The following is a 25,150-nucleotide window of genomic DNA, read 5'->3' as shown; positions in this document are numbered from 1 at the left end:
CTGTTTGTGCTTTGTGACATGGCATAGCCCTGTAGGAGAACCCATGCTTTGTATGAATCAAGTACTATGGTCAGTGTTCTATGTTCATCTCTGGTTAAAGGATCCCAGGTTGCAGATACTGAGGTAGACAGACATAAGAATTTTCTTATACTGAATCAGGCCATTGTTCCATCTAGATCATTATTGTCTGCATGGAATAGCAGCAGCTCTCCAAGGTTTCAGACATACTTTTTTCTCTGCCCTACCTAAAATGCTGGGAATTGAACCTGGGCAGGTACTTTCCCACTAAGCTACCACCCAATAGCTTTCTGTGTTCCTAGAAATTGTTTTATCAAAACTCATGGTATATCTCTATCTTGATTATTTTCATTAGGATGCTCTTCATGGTACAACAATCTTAAGTTTTTTTAATTTTAAAAACACTGCTCTGAAGCATGTGGCCCCTTCCCTTTTAAAAACAGGTTTCCTAAGTAGCTAGTAACTCAACTTTTATAGGGCATTAGTTATTAGAACATCAGTGTTCTATTCTGCTCTGGGACAGAATGTGTCTACCTTGAACATGGTAAAAAAGTATCTCTGGGAAAGTATCTCTGAAGGAGATTACTTGTTTTTCAGGGTTATCCTGTATTTCTCTTCCCACCCCCTTTCTTCACAAAATCAGGTGTCAATAAGATAGAAAAGAGGAGGAGATAAAAGAATAAGTGTGAGAATAAGAGTGAATAGAAAAAGTTTCTCAGCTGGCATCTTCCAGTGCATGATCTGTGTTGTTATATCTTGGCAATCTTACTCGGAAGTAAATTTTACAGTAGTGTTTACTTCTGAATAAGTTTGTTTGAGATTGCACATGTGTGTGTAGCAGTTCATTTTACTAGCAGACATTGCAAGAGCAAGTTGTGGAGCCTACACCTTATTTTGTGCTGTTTGCACTGCTTTGGACTTCTTTGACAGGTAAATTACTACACAAAATGGACGCTGTCTTCACCTGACCATGACTGTTCTTTGGGTTATCTGCTTCTTCTTGACCTTTGCTTGGGTGGAAGTGCATGAACAGGTGACTATTCACCAGTTACCACCTAAATGGTTGCTTTGATGCTTCATATTCAGTCTTGGCACAGTCTTGGCACATATTCAGTCTTGGCACAATATGGAGCCCTTGGAGCTCAAAGTCCCTCTCCTCTGTTTCCTTTAAGTGCAAATACAAAATCCAGTGAAGTTAAGTCTTTGCAGGAGCACACAGCTATCTCTGTGCTGCTTAGGTATTCTTTTTAAATGTAAAAATTTAAGCCTGGTCAAAAGCTTCAGTGCACCTTAAAATCAGGAGAGGAAGAGGCATATATGTTCTTCTGAGCATAGAAGTGCATGGGGACAAGAAGTCAAATAGGAAGGAAACCAAGCAGTACAAAGTAGTGGCAGTGTGATCTTTAAACCATAAACACATTGGAAATATTTCGCTATGTTTTGCAAGTGTGACACTCTTCTCTGACATGGCAAAAACACAAATTAAGTGGCAAAGCATCAGTTCAGTCAAGCCAAAAGATTAGGCCAACTGAATTCGAGAAGGCAATGAAATTCAAGTAAAGCAATTCAGCCCTCCAATTATAGATGTGAAGGCCCAGAAAAAAAACTGGAAAAATTTGGGGAAAAACCGTTTTTTTCCTGAAGTCTTTTTTGTTTTTTTCCGAGAAATTGGAAAAATTGAAAAAAGAAAAAAATTTGATTATGGAATGTTTTATTTTAACATGATGAATAAAATATTTTAAGACAAGGTGTTCAAATATTTTTCAAATCATTTCTAAAAAATATGTATGGTATCAGATTATTATAATTTCTGTGCACTGAGGATAAGCAAGTCCTAGGTTACAAACTGAACAATGCAAGAATAAAATGCATTTCTTCCGTTAGGAGGTGCTGCTATTGTCACAAGAAAAGAAAAAGATTTCAGTTTTGTTTTTGCATGTGGGTGGGTATGTTTGGTTCTGTTCTGTCTTCTTCACTAGCATTGGAAGAAAATACAGAGCAACAAAAAGGACCTGAAAGTATATGCTTCATTTAAAAAAGGTAAGAGTTTACATTTATCTGATTCCAGAAAACTGAATCATTTAGCTACATTAGTTTATCTTTATAACCTTTGTGTAAATAATAATTACTACTTATCTGGTTCTTTACTTCCCCTACCCACAACCATAGATTAGTGTCTTCTTGCAAACTAGCCATTAAATTATTTTTCTTTCCTACACCCCTCAGGAAAGTGGTGAGACCAACATCTAGCATATGGAGGCATTTTCACATTACAAGTTCTTCTGAGAAGAAAAATGTGATTTGCAAATATTGCCATATGAAATATGCATTTCCAAATGCTACCAGGATGACAAAACACATTCTTATATGTAACAAGTGTCCTGTAGAGATAAAAAAAATCCTTCATGGATCTAAGTGAAGAGGACCACGATGATGAAAATGCACATAGTTTTTCTCAACATTCTCGTTCAAGAAGTCCTCTTTCTACTCCATCTGTAATATTAGCAACAACACAAAGTGTTGTTGTCCCATCAGCAGCATGTTCAAGTAAAGAGATACTTAAGACAGCTGCATCCAAAAATTATTCAAGAACTTCATTTGTAGACAAGATGACACCTGAAGATCAGGAAAAAATAGATCAAGCTCTTGCAAGGGCAATATATTCTTCTGGAACACCAGTTTCAATAACTGAAAATACATACTGGCAGGAAGCTTTGAAATTACTAAGGCCATCATACCATTTGCCCAGCAGACATTCTTTGAGCAAGCCTCTTTTGGAGTCAGAATATGAACGTGTAATGGAATCTGTAAGGAAAAATTAATGAAGCACTGTGTCTTGCACTACTTACAGATGGATGAACAAATGTGAGAGAAGGAATTATAAATTTTGTTATAACAACACCTCAACCAGTTTTTTATAAAAGCATTGAAACAGGAGAGAACAGGCATACTGCAGAGTATATCAGCTGTAAAATATGTGAAGTCCTACAGAAAATTGGGAGTGGTAAAGTATTTGCTTTGCTGACTGACAATGCCAGCAATATGAAAGCAGCATGAGAGATCATAATGGATAAGTACCCACATATTACTGCAATAGGATGTGCATCTCATGGGCTAAACTTGTTTCTTAATGATATTATGAAACTAGACACCTTTCAAATTATCTATAGATGAGCAAAAGAAGTTATAAAACATGTAAAAGGTACTCATATTGCAGCTGCAGTTTTCAAGAAGAAGCAAGTAGAAAAAATGCAAAGAATAAAATAGTGATGCTGAAGCTCTGTAGTCAAACTTGGTGGGCTGGAATGGTGATCTCCTTTGAAAGTTTACTGGAAAACGAAGCTCTTCAAGAAACAGTAATAGTTCTTTAGATACTTTAGATAGTAAAAGATCTTAAAGTATCCAGGAGTGTGAGAAACGCTGTTCTTGATCAGGAGGTCTTCTGGGTTCAGCTGCAAAATTCCCTGAAGATTCTAAAGCCAATCGCTCCAGCAATCCCTGCGTCTGAATCAGATAGTACAATTTTGTCAGAAATTCCTTATTTAATTACCAAGATAAAAACAACTGTTTTTGAAAATCTCAGTATATCTCCACTTACAACTATAGAAGAAAGTAAAGTGAAAGATTTTATTTAAAAAAAGAGAATTTTGTTGCCATCCAATTCATGCTGCTGCAAATCTGCTGGATCCAAAATTCAAAGGTGGAAAATAAGCAGTGTTACTGCATTTGACTGATTACAAAACAAGCATCACAATTAGGACTTGATGTTGGGAAGGTACTTTGAAATGTTGCAGAATATAGAACATCTTCAGGGATTTGGTCCAGGAATGCAATCTGGGATTCTGCCAAACATTCGTCCTGCAACCTGGTGGCAAGGTCTTTGCACAACATAGCCTCTGACTCCTCTTGCTTCTTGCCTTCTTCAAATTCCTCCATCTTCTGCAGCATGTGAAAGAATCTGGTCTATGTTTGGAAACACACTAAATCAAGAAATAAACTGACATGTGAAAGGGTAAAGATAGTTTCAATCCAGGCAAGCATTCAGTTTTTAGAAGTCTATACTAGTGACTAGATGGCAACCTTCAGTCTCGAAAGACTATGGTATCGCTCTCTGAATGGTGGTTCAGGAACAGCGTCTAGTGTGGCTGAAAAGGCCAATTCGGGCATTTTCAATAATAGAAGTCTATAATAACTGATAATGACAGACACAAGAGTAACTGCAGAAGCAGAGACTGAAACTGATGCTGATAATTACAGAAAATCAGAAAATGATTCTGATTACATTTCATACCCATTCATTGAAACTTAGTCACACTCCTATACGCTCCACCCCTCTTCAGTTGTATTTATGAAAATGGGTTTTTTATTTTTATTTAATACTGTGGAGGGGAAATATGGATAATTGTTCTGGATTTTTTAAAATTGTTTTGTGGAGGTTTTTTTGTCTTTTCCACATAAACTAGTAAACAGTTCAGGAGAGTGTTGCTCCATTTGTTACAATTACAAATAAATATTATAAAAAAAGTAAATTCTGTTTGTAATAATTGTTTGGATACACTATATTTATTGTATATATTTGGATACACTATATTAATATGCTAGTTTTTATGCCAAGTCAAATTGTCCATAGTTATAGTTTATGTTCCTAAAGTAACAGAATGACTTTCAAACTGGACAAGAAAAAAAAGTGCTAATGTAGCATTTTCTTAAATTTTTCTGAAAATTTCCGTTTTGTTTTTTTAAAAAAAGACTTGAAAAAAGCTGGGTTTTTTCTGAGCTTCAAAATTTCCAGAAATTTTACATCTCTAACTCTAGTGCTCATCACAAGAGCCTTAACCATGTGGCATGTCATGAAACAACAAAGCAAACAGACTCTGTTTACAGTCAGCAGCTGCTTAGCACCCTTACAGAAGGGTGAACATTAAGGTGGATATATTTGAGATATAATCTTTGCAACTCATACTTCAGGTTTAAAATATTTTTAAAAGTCGGCTTGTAAATTGGGAAAAAATCCATTTTTAATTTAAACCCTATTAATTGATAGCAGGAGTTTTCACAAGCAAGAAAGTACTTCATCTGATGCATTATGAAGAAACTCTTGTTCACATCGGCTGATAGAATATTGTGCAATAAATGAATTTCTGTTACTATTTTTTAGTTGCCCTCGAGATGGCTGTTTGTCTTTGCTGTAGCAGATTTGTATGGTTTGTCTTCTGGACTCTTACCTTAGAACCACAATTTTATTTAGTCAGAGGAAGACTATGGCTATGCCCAATAAAGGCATAATTAAGAGGCTATGCCCAGTAAAGTCAGTTGATGTAAGACTGACTGAAGAGCCTCCTGATCTCCTGTTATCTCATGTTACAGCCAAGTTAAGGTCACTGTCAGCCGAATCCTAACCAGTGCTAGTGCAGTGGCCCACACTGGGAAGGAGCAGGCTGGAGATCTCCTCATTTTAAGGGGAACATTTATTTCCTGGGTAAAGCCCCAGAACTGCACAGTGAGGCTGCTCAAATCTGCACCAGCAGAATCACTGGCGTATGTCCAAGAAACCCCATTTTGGGCTTTCAAACCCAGGAGAGGGAATAGAATATGGTGTTCGTTGCTGTTGCTAATCCTACACTCCTCCCCACTTCCATTCTGCCCTCCCCATGTCCCTATGCTGTCCAGCAGGACCTTACCTGCTTCATCAGGCACTTCTTTGGGATCAAGTACTGTTGGGACATTGCCAGCCTTTCCATCATGTGCTGCTTGCTCTCCAGGTGTTACAATGTGCTTTATGGCATATTTGCAACACCCTAGGCCAACAGAGTCATTGCTGCACCACTGCTCGAAGAGAATGGATGTGCACAATGTGTTGCCCAATGAAGGCAGAAAAGTTTTCCTTTTTCTTGTTTGGGGGTATTTAAATTCTGTCTGTTAATATCCCCCTTAGTGCATAAGGTAGTAGATTAGAATTGAGAGAAATGAATTCTGAGTCTAGCTGGGCAGTTGTGTATGTGACAAATCTCTCAGTGGGATAATCAAAATTTTGCTTTTAAAAATGTCATTGTCCTATTTGTTTGCTTCACATTCTGGAGATAGTCTGTGAACATTGATCTACAGCAGGGGCCGCATTGCTCATCTCTTCAGTTATCAGGAATGTATGTGACTATGATGAGCCATACAGGTTATACCTGATTCTTGTGATTGACTTTTTTTGATGAAAAAGCACTCTTACTAAAATTTTCCAATCCAATAAATATTTTGGTTGATCTTTTTCCTTTGCCTTCAATATCAAATGAGGAGATAACATTTTTTTCATCCATGGCCACGCTGGATTACTTCTAAATCCTGTTCAGCCTCTAGTGATTTCTCCAACAGAATGTCAACAAATGGAGACAGTTTTATCGCCTTTGATATGTGTAAATAACAACCCCTTTGAAAAATTTGCTAAAAATCTACAAGAACCTTGTGATGTTGACATTAGCATCCCTGTTGGCCACGCTGAGGGATGTGTGATCAGTTTGTCAGAGACGGTGTTTATTATCAGCTGTGTTAATACCCTTGAAGAGAAAAAGGCAGTGATCAAGGTGAAAGGAAACTGGGTGGTGATGATTGGGATTTCTCAGACCTGCCCTTCCTCTTTATGTTCAGCTATAGCAATGATTTTATCTCTGACTTTTAAAAGTCAAATCAGGAGGAAAACCAATCTCCTACTATGGAGCTTCTATTGCACTGGTTCAGGAACTATCAGCCAGTGAGACAGTGGATTGTCCCCACAATGTCCGTAGCTTATAATCATTCTACACAGCTTTTTGTTACTTAGTTAACAGATCTAAAAGTACCAGATTCATATCTGCTGAATGCCCTTCAAAGGTAAGGGCCACAGTTATAGGGATAAAGCTCTCCTGTAGAGTTTGGACTGGTGTAAGTCGTTGCGGGGGAGGGGGTGATGGCGGTGTTGATGGTGCTTCTGGGATTGTGCCGTTACTGTGGTGAAAAAAGGGCATTTACACATACCTAGTTGTAGTTCAGGCCCCTCAGAACTGCTCCTTAATGAGACTGCAATCTACTTGCATTAGGAAACAGTTCAGAGGTGCATGGAAGTCTGCAGAGGTGGCTGCAGGCCCCCCACCCCACCCTCCGAAAGGCTAGTGCTTCACCCAGGTATATGTAAACACCTTTTTTGTACTTGGATCCTGGTGTGAAATCCAGAGGTCTCCTCCTGTTTTTATTTGTGATACTAAAGAGTTTTCTGCGTGCTTCTCACCAAATGAAGGAGTATCTCAAAGTACCTTGAAGAAAGCAAATTACCAATTTTCAGTAATATTCGTTTACTGTAATGACATTGCCTTTTGGGAAGTATCCTCCTGCTCCAACCAGTACAACTCTTGAGTCTAAGAAACTGAGGGATGGTACTAAATTATAATTATCTTGGTTTAGTCTAGAATGGGCTATAGCACAGACCACAAGTGAGGCTTGAGGGGCATATCCTGAACAAAGGTTCCTCCAAGGTGGATTACCACTCTTTTTGCCTTAAAGCATTTTGAGATCTAGGACTAGAAGATACAATTCCTCTTCTTTTAGTTTAGATTAACTCGAGCTTCATTTACTGAACAGAGTGAAAGCAATGTTTGTCCATTAGTACCATTTCTGACCAAAGATAGGTGAGTAACTGGGTGTTGTGCATAACAACTGACTATGGCTGACTATGATACTGAAGAATGGCATAAGGAAAGTGCTCTACATACGGTATATATGTACCTCATTATAATTTAAATAAGTTAACATTTTTAAAAAAATCTGTATTAATTATGCGTATTTCTTTCTTTAGTGCTTCAGAATCACGCACAGCTGGCCTTGAAGAGGCAGATCAGCCACCATTGCCAGGAGAGCAAGGTATAAATTTGGATAATACTGGACATAAAATGCCGGACTTCACAAACAGGCCTCCAGGTGATGAACATACTTTTACGATGATTCTAGCATGCTCAGTAAATGCCAGTATGATGTGTATTTGTTCTTCAACATATTGTCTTCGTTATTAACACCTGACTCTAAATGTGATCTTCCAGCAAGATCTGGAGGGGCTTTGTCTTTTATTTTTGCAGTGTGCCCTCTAAAGTAGGTGGCATATATCCCTTATAGTATCCTTTTTCAATATGTGTACTAGCTAGAGAGAACTGCTGTTGGTCCCAACTCTACCACATGTTCATATAGTAGAAAAAGTTGTGTACCAATAGTATCTTAGATTACAAAACACAAATAGTTAACTGTAACATGTCTGCTAATTCTCTAATGGGTTGACCCACCATAGGAACAAAAAATGGGTCATTTCCCCTTGACCCAGTAACGGGTGCCCCAGTGACGTCACAGCAATCATGGCACCACGGGCACCCAGAGGCTTGCCAGGCTACCTGAGGGGGTCTGCAAGCCTTGGAGAGGGTCCGGAAAGCCTGCAGCCCCTTTTACAGGTCTCCCCCAAGCTTCATTTCGCTCTGACTTAAAGTTCGGAGTGACTATAGTAAACTGAAGTTGCTCCGACTTTCAGACTGGAGTGAAACAAAACTTGGGGGAGACCCACAGAGGGGGCTGTGGGCCTCTCAGACCCCCTCAGGTAGGCTAGCAAGCCTCTGGGTGCCTGCAGTGCTGCAGTCACTGCAGTGCCGCAGGGGCACATCCCCCCTCCAAGTCCCTGCACCTGCAACCACTTACATGCGGTTCTCAGACTCTCAGCAAGTTTGAAAACTGCTGCTCTAATGTGGTGGGGTCCTGAGTCAGTGACTATATTTTAAGGTGCCAAAATCCTGTTTCCTCTCCAAAGACTTTTCTTAAGTTTTACCATGCAATTACAACATCCTTTAAGTTTATATTTTGTTTTCTGGGTTTTTTAAAAACTGAAATCAAATTCTGCAGAGAATAGATTCTGCCATTTTGCATGTATTTTTCTTTTAAGGGTCATATTAAAAAAACAACAAAGTACTTCTTGGATAATGTTGCTTCTCATTGCAGTGCTACCCATTTTGAAATATATAAGAGCAGCCTTCTTGTGTCAGATCCAAGCGTCTGTATCCTGCAGTGTCCTGTTTTCAGCAGTAGCTAAACAGGTGCTTCTAGGAGGTCCACAAATGGCATAAAGGCAACAACCGTGCCCCATATTTGCCCTCCCTTCCTATTATTCTAAGGCAGTGGTTCTGGAACTTTTTAAAGGCCCTAGAGGCTTTTGCCTGATTTAAAAAATGCCAAGGGGTGTGACTATAATGGTGATTGGACAGCAGTGCTCCCCTTAGTAGCAGTTTGTTTAACCCTTGATGCGCATAGCCTAATCTGCCCTGTTACTTTTGTGAACCACCAGAAATTGGGACCCACTCACTGGTGGGTCCTGGACCCCAGTTTGAGAACAGCTGGGTTCTCAGGTTGACTGACCCAAACTGATCCAAAGTTTGAGAACAACTTCCTCTCAACCTGGAATTCACTTGACTAACAGTTGTTGGCGAATAATTCCATCAGTTGCATATTTTTGATAAAACTATAGGCTCCCTTCTCCAAGAATTTATCTAACTTCCTTTAAAAACTGTTTAAGGCAGCCAATGGCTGTCATTGTGTTGTTACTGAAAGTACTGCCCAGAATCATATAGGGATGTGGGCACAACTAACACTCCCATGAAAGGATCTTTCACAGTTTGTTTGCAATAATAGGGAAGAGGGGACATGCAGCAAGGCAGCAATAATTGAAATTGACGAGTATGTATACAGAGTACTGGATTTCCTGGGATTTCAAGAAGTTTCTGAGGTATAATGGGCTCTAGAGTGAACAAGAGAGGAATAGAAAAATCCTACAGATAGGCATGGAATAATGGGGGTGGTTGGCTGAGATGCAGAGGCAGGGCATTTAATTAGCATGCTAAAATGAAGAAATGAGTGCAAGAAAGGGCAGTGCCAGCGCTAGGATGAGCAACTCGCAACCCTCTATGGTTGAAGAGTTAACTTTTTGCTGCATGGCAGCAGATTCTTAATTTTCAAGGCTCCATGAAGGCTTGAGAGAGGTGATTTTTCTTTGGAATTCTTGCTTGGTTGATCAAGAGGACTGAATCTAAGGGAACTTGGAGGCAGGTTTCCAGACTGCTATTCTTACTGGGTAACAGGCTTCAGAGAAGGAGGCAAGATGGAAAATAAACTATAAGATTGTATTGCACATTTGACTGCAAGCAAGAGGAAAACTAGAAATGGAAGGGCAGGCAGAGGCTATACTATGCTGAGGGCCCAATCCTATCCAACTTTCCATGCCAATGGGGCATGTGCTGCATCCTGCAGTGTGGGGGGGGGGGCGGCAGTCACAGTGATCTACTCAATGTAAGTGGACATTTGTTCCCTTATCTTGGGGATGCATTGAGGCTCTATTGGCACTGGAAAGTTAGATAGGATTGGGTTCTGAGTCGGTTTCTAGGTGGAGGTTTTCAGAGAGAAGTGCAGTTGGAAAACACCAGGTATCGGACCAGGTTTCCAGGAGATTTCAGTTGAGCCAGAAATAGCAGTTTCTGGACTTTTGTTCAAGCAAATCTTTGTAATAGTTGTGAATTAGATGACATTGGAAAATTTGGGCAAGTTGGGTTTTCATAATTCCAAAAACAGTAAAAACAGGAGAGGAAACTGAATGCTTTGCACATGCGCTTCCTCCAACGCATCCTCGGCATCACCTGGCAGGCCAAAGTTCCAAACAACACAGTCTTGGAATGAGCTGGAATATATATATACACTAGGGAATCCCTAGCATGTATGCACTGCTGAAACAGAGACACCTGTGTTGGCTTGGTAATGTCGTGAGATGGCCGAATCCCAAAGGATCTCCTCTATGGAGAACTCATGCAGGGAAAGCACCCTACAGGTAGACCACTGCTGCAATACAAGGATATCTGCAAGAGGGATCTGAAGGCCTTAGGAATGGACCTCAACAGGTGGGAAACCCTGGCCTCTGAGCGTCCCGCCTGGAGGCAGGCTCTACAGCATGGCCTCTCCCAGTTTGAAGAGACACTTGCCCAATAGACAGAGGCAAAGAAGGAAGGCCCGTAGCCAGGGAGACACACCAGGGACAGGCTACATTTACTCCCAGTGTGGAAGAGAGGGATTGTCACTCCCGAATTGGCCTTTTCAGCCACACTAGACGCTGTTCCAGAACCACTTTTCAGAGCGCGATACCATAGTCTTCCAAGACTGAAGGATGCCAATGAATGAATTTGATATCCTCAGCAGATCATACTATTGCTGACACCAGATCACTTAAGAATATTAAACAGCACCAGTTCTAATACTGCTTTGGGGGGGGGGTCTCCATTCCTTACTACGCACCACAGGCTTATCCTCAGCAACTGTTATCCTGCACATGCCTGATCTTGTCTGATCTTGGAAGCTAAGAAGGATCAGGCCTGGTTAGTATTGGGAGACTGCCAGGGAATACTAGGTGCTGTAGGCTTATACCATAGTCTTACGAGACTGAAGGTTGCCAACCTAGTGCTTCTCTGTTACTGATCCTCAAAGAACCTCCTCTTTTAGCTTAAATTTGTCTCATACAAACTGAATAGGCCTAGGATTTCCTGGCTTCCTGTTCTCTGTTTCAAAATTGATATATTTGTCATCTTCCAATCCTTTAGTGATGAGGTTATTTTTACTGGTGTTGAATATTTTCAGTAAAGGCTTGTTTGTCTTATGTCTATCTGTAGGCTACCCATCTCAGCCGATGGAACAAAGATCACTTCAGCAACTACCACCTCAGCTTTTGCAACATGGGCAGCAGCAGCAGCAGCAGCAACAACAGCCACCACCCACACCTCAACAGACACAGTCTCAGCAGCAGCAGCATCAACAACAAATGATGATGATGCTCATGATGCAACAGGACCCTAAATCAGTTAGACTTCCAGTTCCCCAGGGTGTCCATCAGCCTCGGGGTCCTCTGGGTGTAGAGTCACAAAGAATGCCAATGCAGCAAGGAGGCAACATGTCTGTTATGGTTAGCCTGCAAGGTCCTGGTTCGGTGCCCCCATCACCTGATAAGCAAAGAGTTCCTATGGCAAACAACCCACCTCTGGTGAACAGTGCACGAAAGATGGTTTACCAAGAAAATGCACAGAATCCTACTAGCTCTCCACTGGGAGAAGTTCCATCCATACCCTCTGTTCTGGAGGGAAATGGGGCTGAAGTTCCTTCAGCGTCAGGGGCTCAAAATAATATAGCATCCCATTTAGTGGTTTCACAGAACCAGTTAATGATGGCGGGGCCAAAACCTGGACCTTCTCCAATGTCTGCTTCCCAAGGTGCAAGCCCTCAACAGCAGTCAAATTCTCTTGCTGGTCCTCACCCACATCATTTTCAAAGTGTTGCTCCCACATCACAAACATCAAGGCCTAAAACACCAAATAGGGCAAGCCCAAGACCATACTATCCTCAGACTCCTAATAATCGTCCACCAAGCACTGAGCCATCAGAAATAAGTCTGTCTCCAGAAAGACTCAATGCTTCTATTGCAGGTCTCTTTCCTCCACAGATTAATATTCCTTTACCTCCTAGGCCCAGTCTTAATAGAGGATTTGACCAACAGGGTCTTAATCCAACCACTTTGAAGGCCATTGGACAAGCACCCTCAAATCTCACAATGAACAATCAATCAAGTTTTGTCTCTCCTCAGACACATAAATTGGATCCTTTGGCCATAAATTCAGGAAAGCAAACAAATGTTGGAGGGGCAAAACGAGCTAGTCCAAGTAACAGCCGAAGGTCCAGTCCTGGATCCAGCAGGAAAACAACACCAAGCCCTGGGAGGCAAAACTCAAAAGCAGCTAAGTTAGCTTTGACAACCCAGCAGAATCCAGCACTAATGCAAAATATGGACTTGCAGAGAAGCATGATGGTTGGTCCACCCTCTTTACAAACACCCATGCCTGGAAGTTATCAAAATAATGGTATGCTAACTCCTCAAAACCCTGCAATCCCTGTATCTGTTCTCACTGGTATTCCTGAGGATAACAAAGAGAGCTTCAATGCCTCTCAAGACAGTGCATGCCAGGCTGTGCAGGTTGCCACAGTGAACAAAGATCAGCGTAACATTGAGATGAAAGGTGCTACCAGCCAAGAAATCAAAGTACTGGTCCATGAAGAGCAACAGAAAAGAGAGGGCCCTCTTGTTGAATCTAGCAAGCTTCCCAGTCTGGAAGAAAACAAGACTATTCTTTCTCCAGCCATGAGGGAGGCACCAACATCCTTAAGTCAGCTACTTGACAATTCTGGAGCTCCTGATGTAACCATTAAGCCTCCTGGTCACACTGGCCTTGAAGTGCCTCCATCAGTGGCTTGTGCAGAGGAATTTAAAAAGATTTCTGCATTTCCTGCTCCCCAACAGGATCCCTCTTCTAGCAAAGATCCTGCTTGTTCTCTGAGTTTAACGCAGAGTAGTGAAACCTGTTCAACCCAAACACAACAAGACCTGGCAGAGGCAAGTTCAAGTGTTTCTCAGAATATTCCTCCAGTTATACAGAGGCCTGTTAGCTCTGCTTCTATTTCTACATCACTCCCACCCAATCAGATAACAGTATTTGTAACGTCAAACCCCATTACGTCATCTTCTAACACACCTGCGTCATTACCTTCTCATTTGCAACCTACATTAATGCCTACTGTTGTCACCATGCCTAATGTGGGTAATAAAGTTATGACTTCTGAAGGACAGACAGCAGTTCAGTCTAATGCTCGACCTCAGTTCATTACTCCAGTTTTTATAAATTCATCCTCAATAATTCAAGTTATGAAAGGGTCTCAGCCAAGTACAATTGCAACAACCCCAATGACTTCTAATTCTAATTTAATGCCACAGTCTGTTGCAGTGGTTGGCCCTTTGCATTTATCCCAGAATATAAAGTTCTCATCTGGGCTTGCTCCTCCTAGTACATCATCTAATACTCCTGTCTCAAGTATACCAAGTCGATCATTGGTTATTAATTCACTGGCAACTCCTGTTCAGCTTCCTTCTCCCTCATCTACAGCTTCTTCATGCACTTCTTCACATCCTTCCATTCAGCAAGGCAAAGATTTCAACCCAGAGGAGATGAATTCTCAAACTTGTGCCGCCTCCGACCCGTGCTCTGTAGCACAGTCTGGAGTTGTGGCCTCTCCGCCACGTGCGCACAGCCCTGGATCATCTATCAATAGGCGAAGTCCAGTTTCATCTACTAAAGGAAAGGGAAAGTTGGACAGAATTGGTCAGTTTTTACTGACAAAAGCATGCAAGAAAGTTACAGACACCCTTGAGAAAGGGGAAGAACAATATTCCATGGAGGGAGACGTAGAAGACCAGGGACAAGACTTTTCAATCTCTAGCAATCTGGAAACAGAGCAGTTACCTGTAGAACTAGTAGACAGCACTATGGCACCTCCAGCAACTCTTCTTTTGAAACCAAGCACTTCTGGTACTGGACACTTAAACGTTAGTAGTGCTGCTACCGTTTCTGCCTCTGTATCTCTAAGTTTATCAGGCAGCACTCCTACTAATGTACTCACAGTAGTGACCACTCCAGTGATTTCTGACATGATACCCACAGTTCAAAGCACTGGTAATGGTAACCTTGGTAGTTTACCTGTAGAGAAGGTTGGGATTGGACCAGATTATGAGAAAACAGAAGCCCATCGTGAATTGCCTCAGAATATAGGTATGTACTCGTAAGTGTCTAGGACTGTCATTCCCTCTCCCCAACACTCAGAAGTGCTTTTGATGTATATTTCATGGAATCATGTGAGAGGTAGAAAGATGGGAATGCAAACATTTTGATAAATTTTAAAAAATGGAATCATGGACCTTAAGGGGGGGTCTTCAAGACCATCTAGTCCAACCCCCTGCTTGAAGCAGGAAAATTCTCCAAAAGGTGCTTGTCAAGCGTCTGCTTGAAGACCCTCCAGCAAAAGATGATCTACCATTTTCCTTGGTAATTGATTTCATTACTAAACCACTGTTACTATTCTGTTTCCTGGTATATAAACTAAAAAATGATTTTAGTAATGGCCAGACTGTCTCTTTATGAGTTCCATGAAATAGTACAATTGGAAATGTAGGAAAAAATTGAAACAAGCTTCTTATGAAATACTTTTTTTCTGAATAAATGAAATACTTTATAGCTATAGCCATATTTTGAAATATTGTTGCACCGTCAGTTCATTTTGCTGCAAGTCTTTTTCATTGAAGATTCAGAGCTAGTGATAGCAGCATCGCTACTGCATTTGACTGAATTATTAAACTTTTAGGATGATTTTGGGAACAAGGACTTTCAGATGCTGCAGAATGCATATCTTCAGGTATTTAGTCCTAAAGTGAGATCCAAGAGCCTGCCAAACATATTCTTGCAGCATGGTTACAAGACCTTTATACAGCACAGCTGACTAGTTGTGTTTCTCAGATGTATGTGTCAACTGCAATTGATGAACATTTCAAAAGATGCCCACACAACTGATGGACAAAGTAATATGTGAAAGGAGTTGAAAAGCTTGTTTCAATTTATACAAATGTTCAGTTTTCTGAAATCTTTTGGGCTCAAAATGAAAGTTCAAAGACAGAAGTGATGTCACAAATAAATGAGCCATTTATTGGACACAGAGAACTGGTTGCACAGTATTCGGAATCTTGGCAAGTATGTTCACATGCCCTTAATATGGTGCCGTTTTAATGACGGGGCAAGAAGGCATTGCAAAAGTTGCACTCAAATGAGATTTAAAAGAGATTTAGAATTAGCTTTTCTACTCCATAACACCTACATAACACACAGGGTCCATAATTTGATCTTTGCCCTGGTTACCTGGCAAACAGGTCTCCTTACCCCCTCCAACATCTGAGTGAGGGGCTTGTTTGATCATTGTTTGGCTGTGGTGCTCTAGACTCTAGGCTGGAGAATGGCCAACTCAGCACCTCTCACCCACGTGCCTTCCATTCCTGCTCTTCAGGATACTCGGATTGTGTTCATAATGCAGTACCAAATAGCCTCATTCATTCTTTTTACATGGCTGTTGGGGAAGGGTTGGTGGAGACAGTTCTTCCCACCTCTGCAGTTCTGAGCTGGAGAGGTCAACTGAGGTTTGCTTGACTTTTTTGCTGGGAAAAGCACCTGCTTTCCTTGGCAAGGAAAGCAAGCAGAGTTCTGGAACCCTGAATAATATTAGTATTTCGATGGTCCTTATGGGATTTGAAGAATAAATTTGCCTCAGTTGCAGATTTTAAAATGTGCATAGTTGTTTATGTTCCGTATGAAAGAATGCTCAGGGTAAATTATATTATGTTATCTGTGTTGATTTTGAGGAATGAGTTTAATGTGGTTTTCCAAACAAAGGCTTTCATCTCCTTTTACAGATAAATTAGTATTTTGATGAAATTTTCATGTTGTAAGTACTAGCAATCAGTTCACAAGAAACAGAAAACATCTTTGGCTGTTGGTTGATATTTGCTAATAAGTGTCCTTGATGCTTCGTTTTATTCAGTGTAGTAAAGTCAATACATACAGTTTACCTTGATTTGTTTCTTTTTTTATAATTCGGATATTCATAGCAAAGAAACAAAGTTTAAGTGTCAAAATGCAACTAATATGAGTGATTATCTCAGAACAGCCATGTCTGAACCATAGTTTTATAAGTTACTTTATAAAATGCTAAGAAGGCTTAAAAAGTTTTACTTTCAAAAGCTTTCCTTGCCTTTGTTCATGGCATAACTCAGGACTGTCAGTGAGACATCTCTTCAACAGTTCAGTATCCAAATTTTTGCAGTTGTCCCATTCATAACTTGCAGTATAAAACGGAGCAGTCTGTCTTTATTGGCCTTTATTAATAAGAGAGCTTAATAGTGATTAGTCTTCGCTGACTTTATAGATAAGTTTTTCTTATACTTGGGTATGATAGACAAGTTAAAAGCAATGCTAACTTTTCATCTCTTGTTTTTAGCATCCTCATCTCAGACTCCAATTGCAACACCAGAAACTGTTGTTCAAAGGCCAGGTAAATTTTACCTTGAACAAATGGTTCACAACCACATAAGGGGATATATGTGTGCATTCAGCTCTCATTAACATGATCTTAATTTGCACATTTTTGAAATAATGATTTACAAATTTATCCCAGAAGTGCCATTTACATGGGCCCATTTTTAAAATACACAGTCCATTAGCTGCTAAAGGTTACTAACCTGCAAATCCCTCCCATCCTGGGGGGGGGGGGTTCTCTAAAGTGAGAAGATAAATGTTTTTGCAGTGTTTCTGAGGCTTTTACAATTTTGCATCTTGTGAAATTTCTGCTTGGTGACAAAGGCTGGAGCATGCTCTGGTGCTTGGGGATACGTGCCAGTGAAGGGAGACTTCTGAGTCTCTTCTGAGTGGGAAAGAGAAGAGACTTTTACCACTCACTCTGAGAAGGAGCAATCCCTGTGATTGTCTCTTGCAACACAAAAAGTATGAAGCAGAAGCAGCAAGGGCGTTTTTTCATCAAGATAATTGTTAAGAGGTCTTGGGACTGAGCTTTGCTACTTACCGCTTTCTCAGTTTTCTTGTCAGCATTTTAATTTTTCCTCATTGCTCTCTCAGCTCTTGACATCAGTAGCCTCCCTCAACCCTCCCTCTAAGTCAGGGGTGCTCACACTTTTTTGGCTCAAGAGCTACTTTGAAACCCAGCAAGGCCTGGAGATCTACCAGAGTTTTTTTTACAATGTTTGCACCATCATAACATATAACATTTATGTGTACAATGTATGTTGGTGTACCTTGAGCCCCACTGAGTATAACAGGACTTACTCCTGAGTAGACATGCCTAGGATTAGGCTGTGAGGCTGCAATCCTAGCCACACTTACCTGGGAGTAAGCCCCATTGAGTACAATGGGCCTTACTCCTGGCGTTTCCTCCCAGAGGCACCTGAAGGGGGGGGGTTGGCACTCCGCGATCTACTCATTTTGCCTCGCGATCTACCGGTAGATCGCGATCCACCTATTGAGCACCCTTGCTCTAAGTCATTTTGGGCAAGCTGAAGTCACCAGTCGTCAGCATGAGTGTTAAATCACTTTTCCCCTAACACAGATCAATTGCGTTGTTTCCTATGGGAAAATGAGCATCAGTTAATGTGCTTTTTTTATATGTGCCATTTTCCAGGAACATAACCCCCACATAAATTGAGAGCTAGTTGCCCATATATAAAACTCCTTGCATTTTGTGTTATAAAAATTGCTCATAATTCTATACAGTACTGGAACAGATTGTAGGCCTTTAGTTTGGTAGGTTCAAACATTTATACCCTACGTTTTCAATTCTAAAGTTTCAAGGTGTCTTGTGGAATACATTTTTTTAAAATTCAAATACACTACAGAATTTTTTTAAGTCCACAGCAAACTATAAGATTACACAGTTGTAATGGTATTGCACTAAAAAGTGTTTTTTAAAATCATTATCCCGACAATGATATTCCTGGATCATAGAGCAAGGGAAATTGTAATGGGATATTGGTCACTGTGTGGCTTTAAAACAATTGATATAAATTTAAAACAAGGAATGGGTTTAGAGAATATTGGCCGACAATTGGGAACTTTTATCAGAAAAAAGGTGTACTTGACAGAAATGGCTGTCTATACTGTATTTTGGGGACACTCCAGACTAGAGTAGTGGTTCTCACACACTTAGCATCGGGACCCACTTTTTAGAATGAGAATCTGTCAGGACCCACCAGAAGTGATGTCATGACCAGAAGTGACATCATCAAGCAGAACATTTTTAACAATCTGAGGCTGCAATCCTACCCCCACTTACCCAGGAGTAAGTCCCATTTACTATCATTGTTAAAAGAATATACATAGTAGCTTGTTAAAAGTACAAGTCTGTAACATTTCCCCAAATGCATACTATGGTAGCATCAAGTCTGATATATTAAAAATAAAATATTGAAATGAATGGTGATCCACCTGAAATGGGCTCACGACTCACCTAGTGGGTCTCGCCCTACAGTTTGAGAAACACTGGACTAGTCTTCCACACAGTCTGCCCTTCTCTCAAGTGACCAAGCTTTGTAATAAAGTTAGCACCATCTGGTACTAAAGGCATCACAGTTGTGGAGTATATATGCTCTGGCATAACGGGCATTTTCTACAAAAGATACAGGTAATGAAGTGTGGAACTTCTGTATTTCTTACAAACTTGAAACATGATTGGTGGTGGTTTTTTCCTTAGAAGTGAGCAGACTTCTTGCCACAATTAAAAGTTGACAGGGTCTCAGTTCATATTATTTCTACCTGATTTCCAGCCCTTATTTTGTCAAGGAATTGTGAGGAACTGGTGAATTGTGTGCAGCAGGTCCATTAATAACTGAAGCACCCTTCATTAAATCAAAAACCATATACTGCTTATACAAATGTGAAAACTAGTTCTAGCATTGTATCCTCCACTTATTCCAAAGTGGCCTTCCAGAAACTATCTTGATTCCTTTCATATGTGCATCAATAGCAGATTAGGAACTTAATTGTGTTTTTCTCTTTTAGAGCTGGAATCAAATTCTGCAATTATTGCTGGCCTCAGGTAAGTAATTATAGAATGAAAATAAGGAATCAATTTCTGCAGATATTTTGGTTCTGTTTCATAACCTTAATATGATCTTTTGCCATATTTCCTTTTATGTGGCAGTGCTTGGATATTTTTCCATAGTAGTAATCTGTTTAGTGTAGGGAGAAATACTAGTTAGTCACCTCTTTATTATGTGGGGCTGTCCCTGAACAGCTTCTGGAAGCAACCGCTGGTGCAAAATGTGGTCACAAGAATATTAAGTGTAATATTAATATTACAAGAATATTAAGTGTAATTCATATCACACACCCGTTCAGTTTCCTCTCAGATGACCAAATATGTATTTTGCCATGTTTTTTCTGCAGCAAGACATTTTGTTTCAGAATAATGTTACTTGATCTGCCTTTTAGCATAAAGAGAATGAAATATTCTGGGCATACACCCTATGTTCCAGATGCAGTATATTGGCAGTGCTTCCCTAAAAGACTAGCTCTATATATCTGCCTTAGTGGAAAAATTCTGTCCTTTAGTAAAGTTTTCAGATGTCTATGAGCAAGAAAACTGTGGTAGTGGTGTTCCATAGTTACAGATACTCCCTTGCTACTGATGTTTTTGTGCCATGAATTGTATGTAAGCACACACACAGCTGGGTATACTCCACAATTCATGTCTTACTTTTTACCAGCAATGAGTCAAAGGAGAGCTGTGAAAAATCTAAAATACCAAGTAGAAGAAATTCAAGAACAGAGGAATCTGCCACAGTGCAGGAGTCTGTGGAAAATGGTCAGCGCAAGAGGTCCTCCAGGCCAGCATCAGCATCTAGCACTTCTAAAGGTAAGAAGCAGTCTTTGTGGAAAAGAAGCAATTTCTGTAACAAAATATCACACTCAGGGCACAATCCTAATCTGCTTTCTAGCACTGACATAGCTGTGGCAAAGTGGCATGCAGTGGGGAGGCAGTCAAAGGGGCCTCCTCAAGGTAAGGGCATGTTTGTTACCATACCTTGGGGTTGCGTTGCGGCTAGGTCTGTGCTGGAAAGTTGGTTAGGATTGTGCCCTCGGTGTTGTTTTGCTGTTGCTTGAGGTTAAACTTAGTGTGGTGAATCTTAGTTAAGAACAAACAAGAATCAATCTGTTATAGCTAATTAGGTAATTTTTAATAACTTTCTGTCATGTGTCATTAAACTTCATTAAACTGTATTATGTGCCATACTTATTAACAAAGCAAATAGTTTGACAAGTCATTTTTTAAAATCTTTGCCACTCTTAGCCTATGAATCATAGGACTGTACGGTTAAATTGTTTTTTTCCTTTAAAATAGGAAAGGTAAAAGACAAGTGCTCATGTTTCCAACAGTAAAATTAGCTTTGCAGAGCCAATCTTTCCACAAGGTGGTTTGATTTCAAGGAAATTACAAAGGAGAAAGAGGCTTACACTGATTTATTTATTTAAATAAATGATGAATTATTTATATACTTTCTAAATACTAATGCATATTAATTGGTTGCCAAGATACAGACAATCAAGCCTTGCATCACTTTGCACTATTTACATTTGACACATTTTCCTTTTTTATCCAGCAAAGGGTTTTCTTCAAAATATTTCAACATAGGATCTGTTTTGTTACCTACAGCTATGCTAGACATCAGCTAGTCTCTCCGCTTTCCCTTTCTGTTTTAGTCAGCCCCCTTTTCTTTGTCATTCAACTGCCTTTCTGTGCCCTATTCCTCAAAAAAAGTAGTTAGTGGGTAGATCAGTGTTCTCCAAGAAAGGGGAGGTAAAGGGTATATTGTCTGACTGTTAGATAAGTCATACATATGTATAGTCATATGTATATGACTCCAAACCTATTGCACGTCATCAGATAATTGCTATCTGAACAAGTGTCAACAGTTGTCCAGGGGAATCAGTGGGTGACACCTATAATGAATTGCCAATTCCTTGTCCCCCTAGTATCAAGCCATAATATATTTGCACAAATTATTATGATGAAGATATTTTTCCTACTGTTTTTCCTTTTGGGGCAAAAACAGTCTTTTGTAAGTTCATCAGAGGGTCATAATTCAGTTCCAAAAGATTATATATTTGCATTAAGTTCAGTTTTAATTTTGAACCAGATTGTTTTAAAAAGCAACACTTATAAAGAAAATTATACTATTTAAATTTTTAATAATGTATTTTTTACAGATTAAAAAAACATTTTTATCCATACTGATTTTTCCCAAACATTGGTATAGAAGATAATAGGATAACAAATCACTGCACAACAAAGTTTTTGCTTCTTGAACACTGTTGGGTGTTCCTTATAGATTTTTGGCTGCTGATCACGAAAATCACATCCAGATTTGCCCATCACACACTGTTTCATTGAAATCTTCAGTTTTGTCATGCTTTTTCTTATATTTGTGTCCAAAAATTTTTGTTTCTGTAAGAGACCTGTGAACTATGTTTTGTGTGGTCTGGGCATGAAATCAGGCCAGGTTGGAAGCTGTTCTGTGGAAGTATGCAGCCTGAGCATGCCTGGGCAGGCCGGAGCCAGCTTGACACTGTCTCAGCAGGCTATAAAAGTGGCTTGCATACACAGATGCTGCTCATTGGATTAATATAGACCTTATAGCGTGTACGTATTGTTTCAGAATATAGCATTGTTTCAGTAGCACTGTAACATTGTTTCAGTAGCACTGTAACAAGTAAGTTAGATGTTATAGACATTTTACAGGACGATTGGTGTTGCTCAATATGTCTCGTCAATGTCATATCAGTCGCGATACATTCTTCTATATTTGTGGCGAGTATATGCTTGTTCATCAGAGATGCTCAACAACTGCTCTTGTGAAGAAAGCATATCATCTGTACTTCGGCAGTAAAATTGGTGATCAAGACAAGGAATGGGTGCCTCACATTTGTTGTGCGACATGTGCTGTCTGTCTGAGAGCTTGGCTCAGAGGCACTCGAAAAACAGTGCCGTTTGCTGTCCCGATGATATGGCAAGAACAGAAAGACCGTGTGATGGACTGTTACTTCTGTTTGACTAATGTGTCTGTTTTCTCTGCCAAAAACAAGAAGTCAATTGAATACCCTAATCTGCCTTCAGCAATGAGACCTGTGCCACATGACGACAGTCTTCCAATTCCCAAACCACCAGAGGACTGGACCTTAGACGAACCAGATGAAGAAACTGAAATGCAGGGAACTAGCAGTGACATTGATTTGGATTTTGAACCGTGCTCCTCAGGCGATCGCCATCTCATAACACAGTCAGAATTAAACAATCTGGTCAGAGATTTGGGTCTGTCAAAAGCAAAAGCCGAATTGCTGGGTATGAGACTGCAGGAATCCGTCAATGCTTGCTGACTACTGTTGGACACTGCAACGCGATGCACCAGGCATTGAATACAAATGAAAATCAGGAGCAAAACACCTTTAATTATGTTGAACTTAATAGCGTATTAGAAACATAAACACAATTAAATACGTTATTGCCTGTAAATAGTTAACTGTCTATTTCTCAGAGTTCCTACGTGATGCAGCAAAACCAAAACTATATTTGTGCATACCCACCAGGTACCTGTCCTGATCAGCAAAAACTTTTCAGGAAGCAAAACTTTTCACAAAAATTGTTGTGCAGTTATATGAACCTATACTCAAAATCCAGGGTTTTTAATCTCCAGTTTCTTGCTTGATGACTTCCTTCTGTAAAAAAAAATTTTGGGGTGGCTTCTTGAATTCAAAAATAATTTCTAAATTATGTTTTCTTCCTCAGAAACAAATGCCAGTGCTATGCAGTCAAAAAGAAGAAAATCCAAATGAATTACTGAGTGGATATGCAAGACTTGTAAATGTGTGAATTTTACCAGTATCAGTTCGGAGTTGTGATATCTCAACCTAAAACTCTGTACAGTAACTCATTTTAATACTATCCCATTTTCCAATAAATGCAAAGGTTTTTTTTAAGACAAAATGATTTTTTTTAAAAATCAGGTTGTTTGTTAAATTTTCTGGTTTTGTAAAGTCAGCCTAGCACACTAGCTTGTTGTAAAAAATCTGAAGAAATAATTGTAAATTTATTTCAGCGTTTTCACTTTTCATATGACAAACTAGAATACAGGGTTGTCATTTTTTAGATATTAAAATAATGTATTGTGCTGTTGGTCAAGTACTGTATGTGAATAGCAGTAAAAGGGTTATATATGGCCCGATCTTGGAAATGTAAATAGTTTTATTATGCAGTAGGCTTCTTGATGTATTTGTTGTAGAAAAGGACCAGTGAAACAAAATGACATTGAAGGGTTTGTGACATGTGGATTACCTAATGCTCTAAATAAATGTTATTGACCTATAATTTGTTTTGTGTATTGTTTAGCATAAGCATCCTACGGTGTGAGAGAAGCACCTATTTGTTTCCTTGACTTTGACTTGGCAGCTATGGCTATCACTATGCCTCAGAATGCTGCAGACATTTCCCCATTTCTATCCCATGGGGATATGGTTTCCCCAGTCCATATCTATTCAGTCTCTCTTCTTTTGGTATCTATTCTCAATATCTTTTCCATCTGTTCATGCTCAACCAGGCGTGTGGTGTGGTGGAACCCAGGGCTAGCTCTGATCTTTAACATAATCAATGCTATATACCTGACTACATCCTGTTGGTTGATGGGTGCTTTGACGCAAGTAATACCTTGGATTTCTGAAGGTACTGAGCAGCCCAGTTGCAATTTAAACAAGAAAACTGTCAGCATTGTCGGGGTTCCCCTCCTCCCACAGGTCCCCAACTTACCCAGGGAGAAGACTTCTGGGCCAAAGGATCAGGGAGGAAGCCGGTGTAACATGGGGCCACCTCCCCATATGCTGCTGGAGCACTCCTGTGGGCGCAAAGTGCAGAGGAGGAACACCGCGCGCTGAACCCCCCACTCCCCTTCCACCATGGAGGAGGGAGACAGAACGCAGGCTGTTAGGCTGCTGGACAGTTGCCCCTCCCCCGTCTTGGGGGAAAAGGGGAGCACTCCCCTGTCCAGCCAGCCAGGACCTGCTTTGCTGGCCTCACAGCATTAAAATCAGTGGGGCTAACTGGACTCTTATCCAGGTGCTGCAACTATCTAAATTGTAAAACCATATATCTCCCCTGTGCTGTGTATCATGGTGGTTTGCTATAAGTGCTGATAGAGGGCTTCCCAATTTGATCATTCTGGATCTGGTGTCAGTGGCTCTCTCTTTTCCCCCACCATATAGCCACAAAGGTATCTGATTCAGATCAGAAACTCAGTGGAGAGAAAGCAATAAACGATTTCTCATGCTACAGAGTGCAGCTTCCAATGGCTGCTATTTTCCTTCTTAAACAAAATAAAACTCCATCACACATAGCATGATTAACTGTCTAGTTCAGCTCCTTTATGAGCTAGGTGGACCATTGGATTGATTCAGTATATGGCTTAATATATTGTAACATGTTAAGTGTCATGTATGTTAAGAACACCATTAAACTCCACAACAAATGTGGTTTAAATATATATATTTTTATTTCTTGTGACTTTTTTTCCCCATTAGATTTTTCCCCCCCAAGGACAGCATTACAGTCTAACAACCATGTTACATAC

The 25,150-nt window shown here is 40.1% G+C and overlaps 1 protein-coding gene across 4 annotated transcripts in view; it reads left to right on the top strand.

The window, feature by feature from the left end:
• NCOA6 (nuclear receptor coactivator 6) overlaps nucleotides 1–24,065 on the top strand; it is a 68,706-nt gene extending 44,641 nt beyond the window's left edge. For 2 of the 4 annotated variants that reach the window (XM_066624852.1, XM_066624851.1), the window contains exons 11-16: nucleotides 7,835–7,956; nucleotides 11,718–14,696; nucleotides 16,966–17,019; nucleotides 19,536–19,572; nucleotides 20,243–20,391; nucleotides 23,320–24,065. In XM_066624852.1, the coding sequence (XP_066480949.1) occupies nucleotides 7,835–7,956; nucleotides 11,718–14,696; nucleotides 16,966–17,019; nucleotides 19,536–19,572; nucleotides 20,243–20,391; nucleotides 23,320–23,366 (3,388 nt within the window). In that variant the 3' untranslated portion in view covers nucleotides 23,367–24,065. Of the gene's footprint in view, nucleotides 1–7,834; nucleotides 7,957–11,717; nucleotides 14,697–16,965; nucleotides 17,020–19,535; nucleotides 19,573–20,242; nucleotides 20,392–22,619; nucleotides 22,798–23,319 lie in introns of those variants that run through there. The other 2 variants (XM_066624855.1, XM_066624853.1) reach the window with 2 other exon arrangements.
• The last annotated feature ends 1,085 nt before the right edge of the window (nucleotides 24,066–25,150 follow it).

Source organism: Tiliqua scincoides, chromosome 4 (genome assembly GCF_035046505.1).
Source record: "Tiliqua scincoides isolate rTilSci1 chromosome 4, rTilSci1.hap2, whole genome shotgun sequence".
NCBI lineage: Eukaryota > Metazoa > Chordata > Lepidosauria > Squamata > Scincidae > Tiliqua > Tiliqua scincoides.
This window is presented reverse-complemented; position numbering and strand designations above follow the sequence as displayed.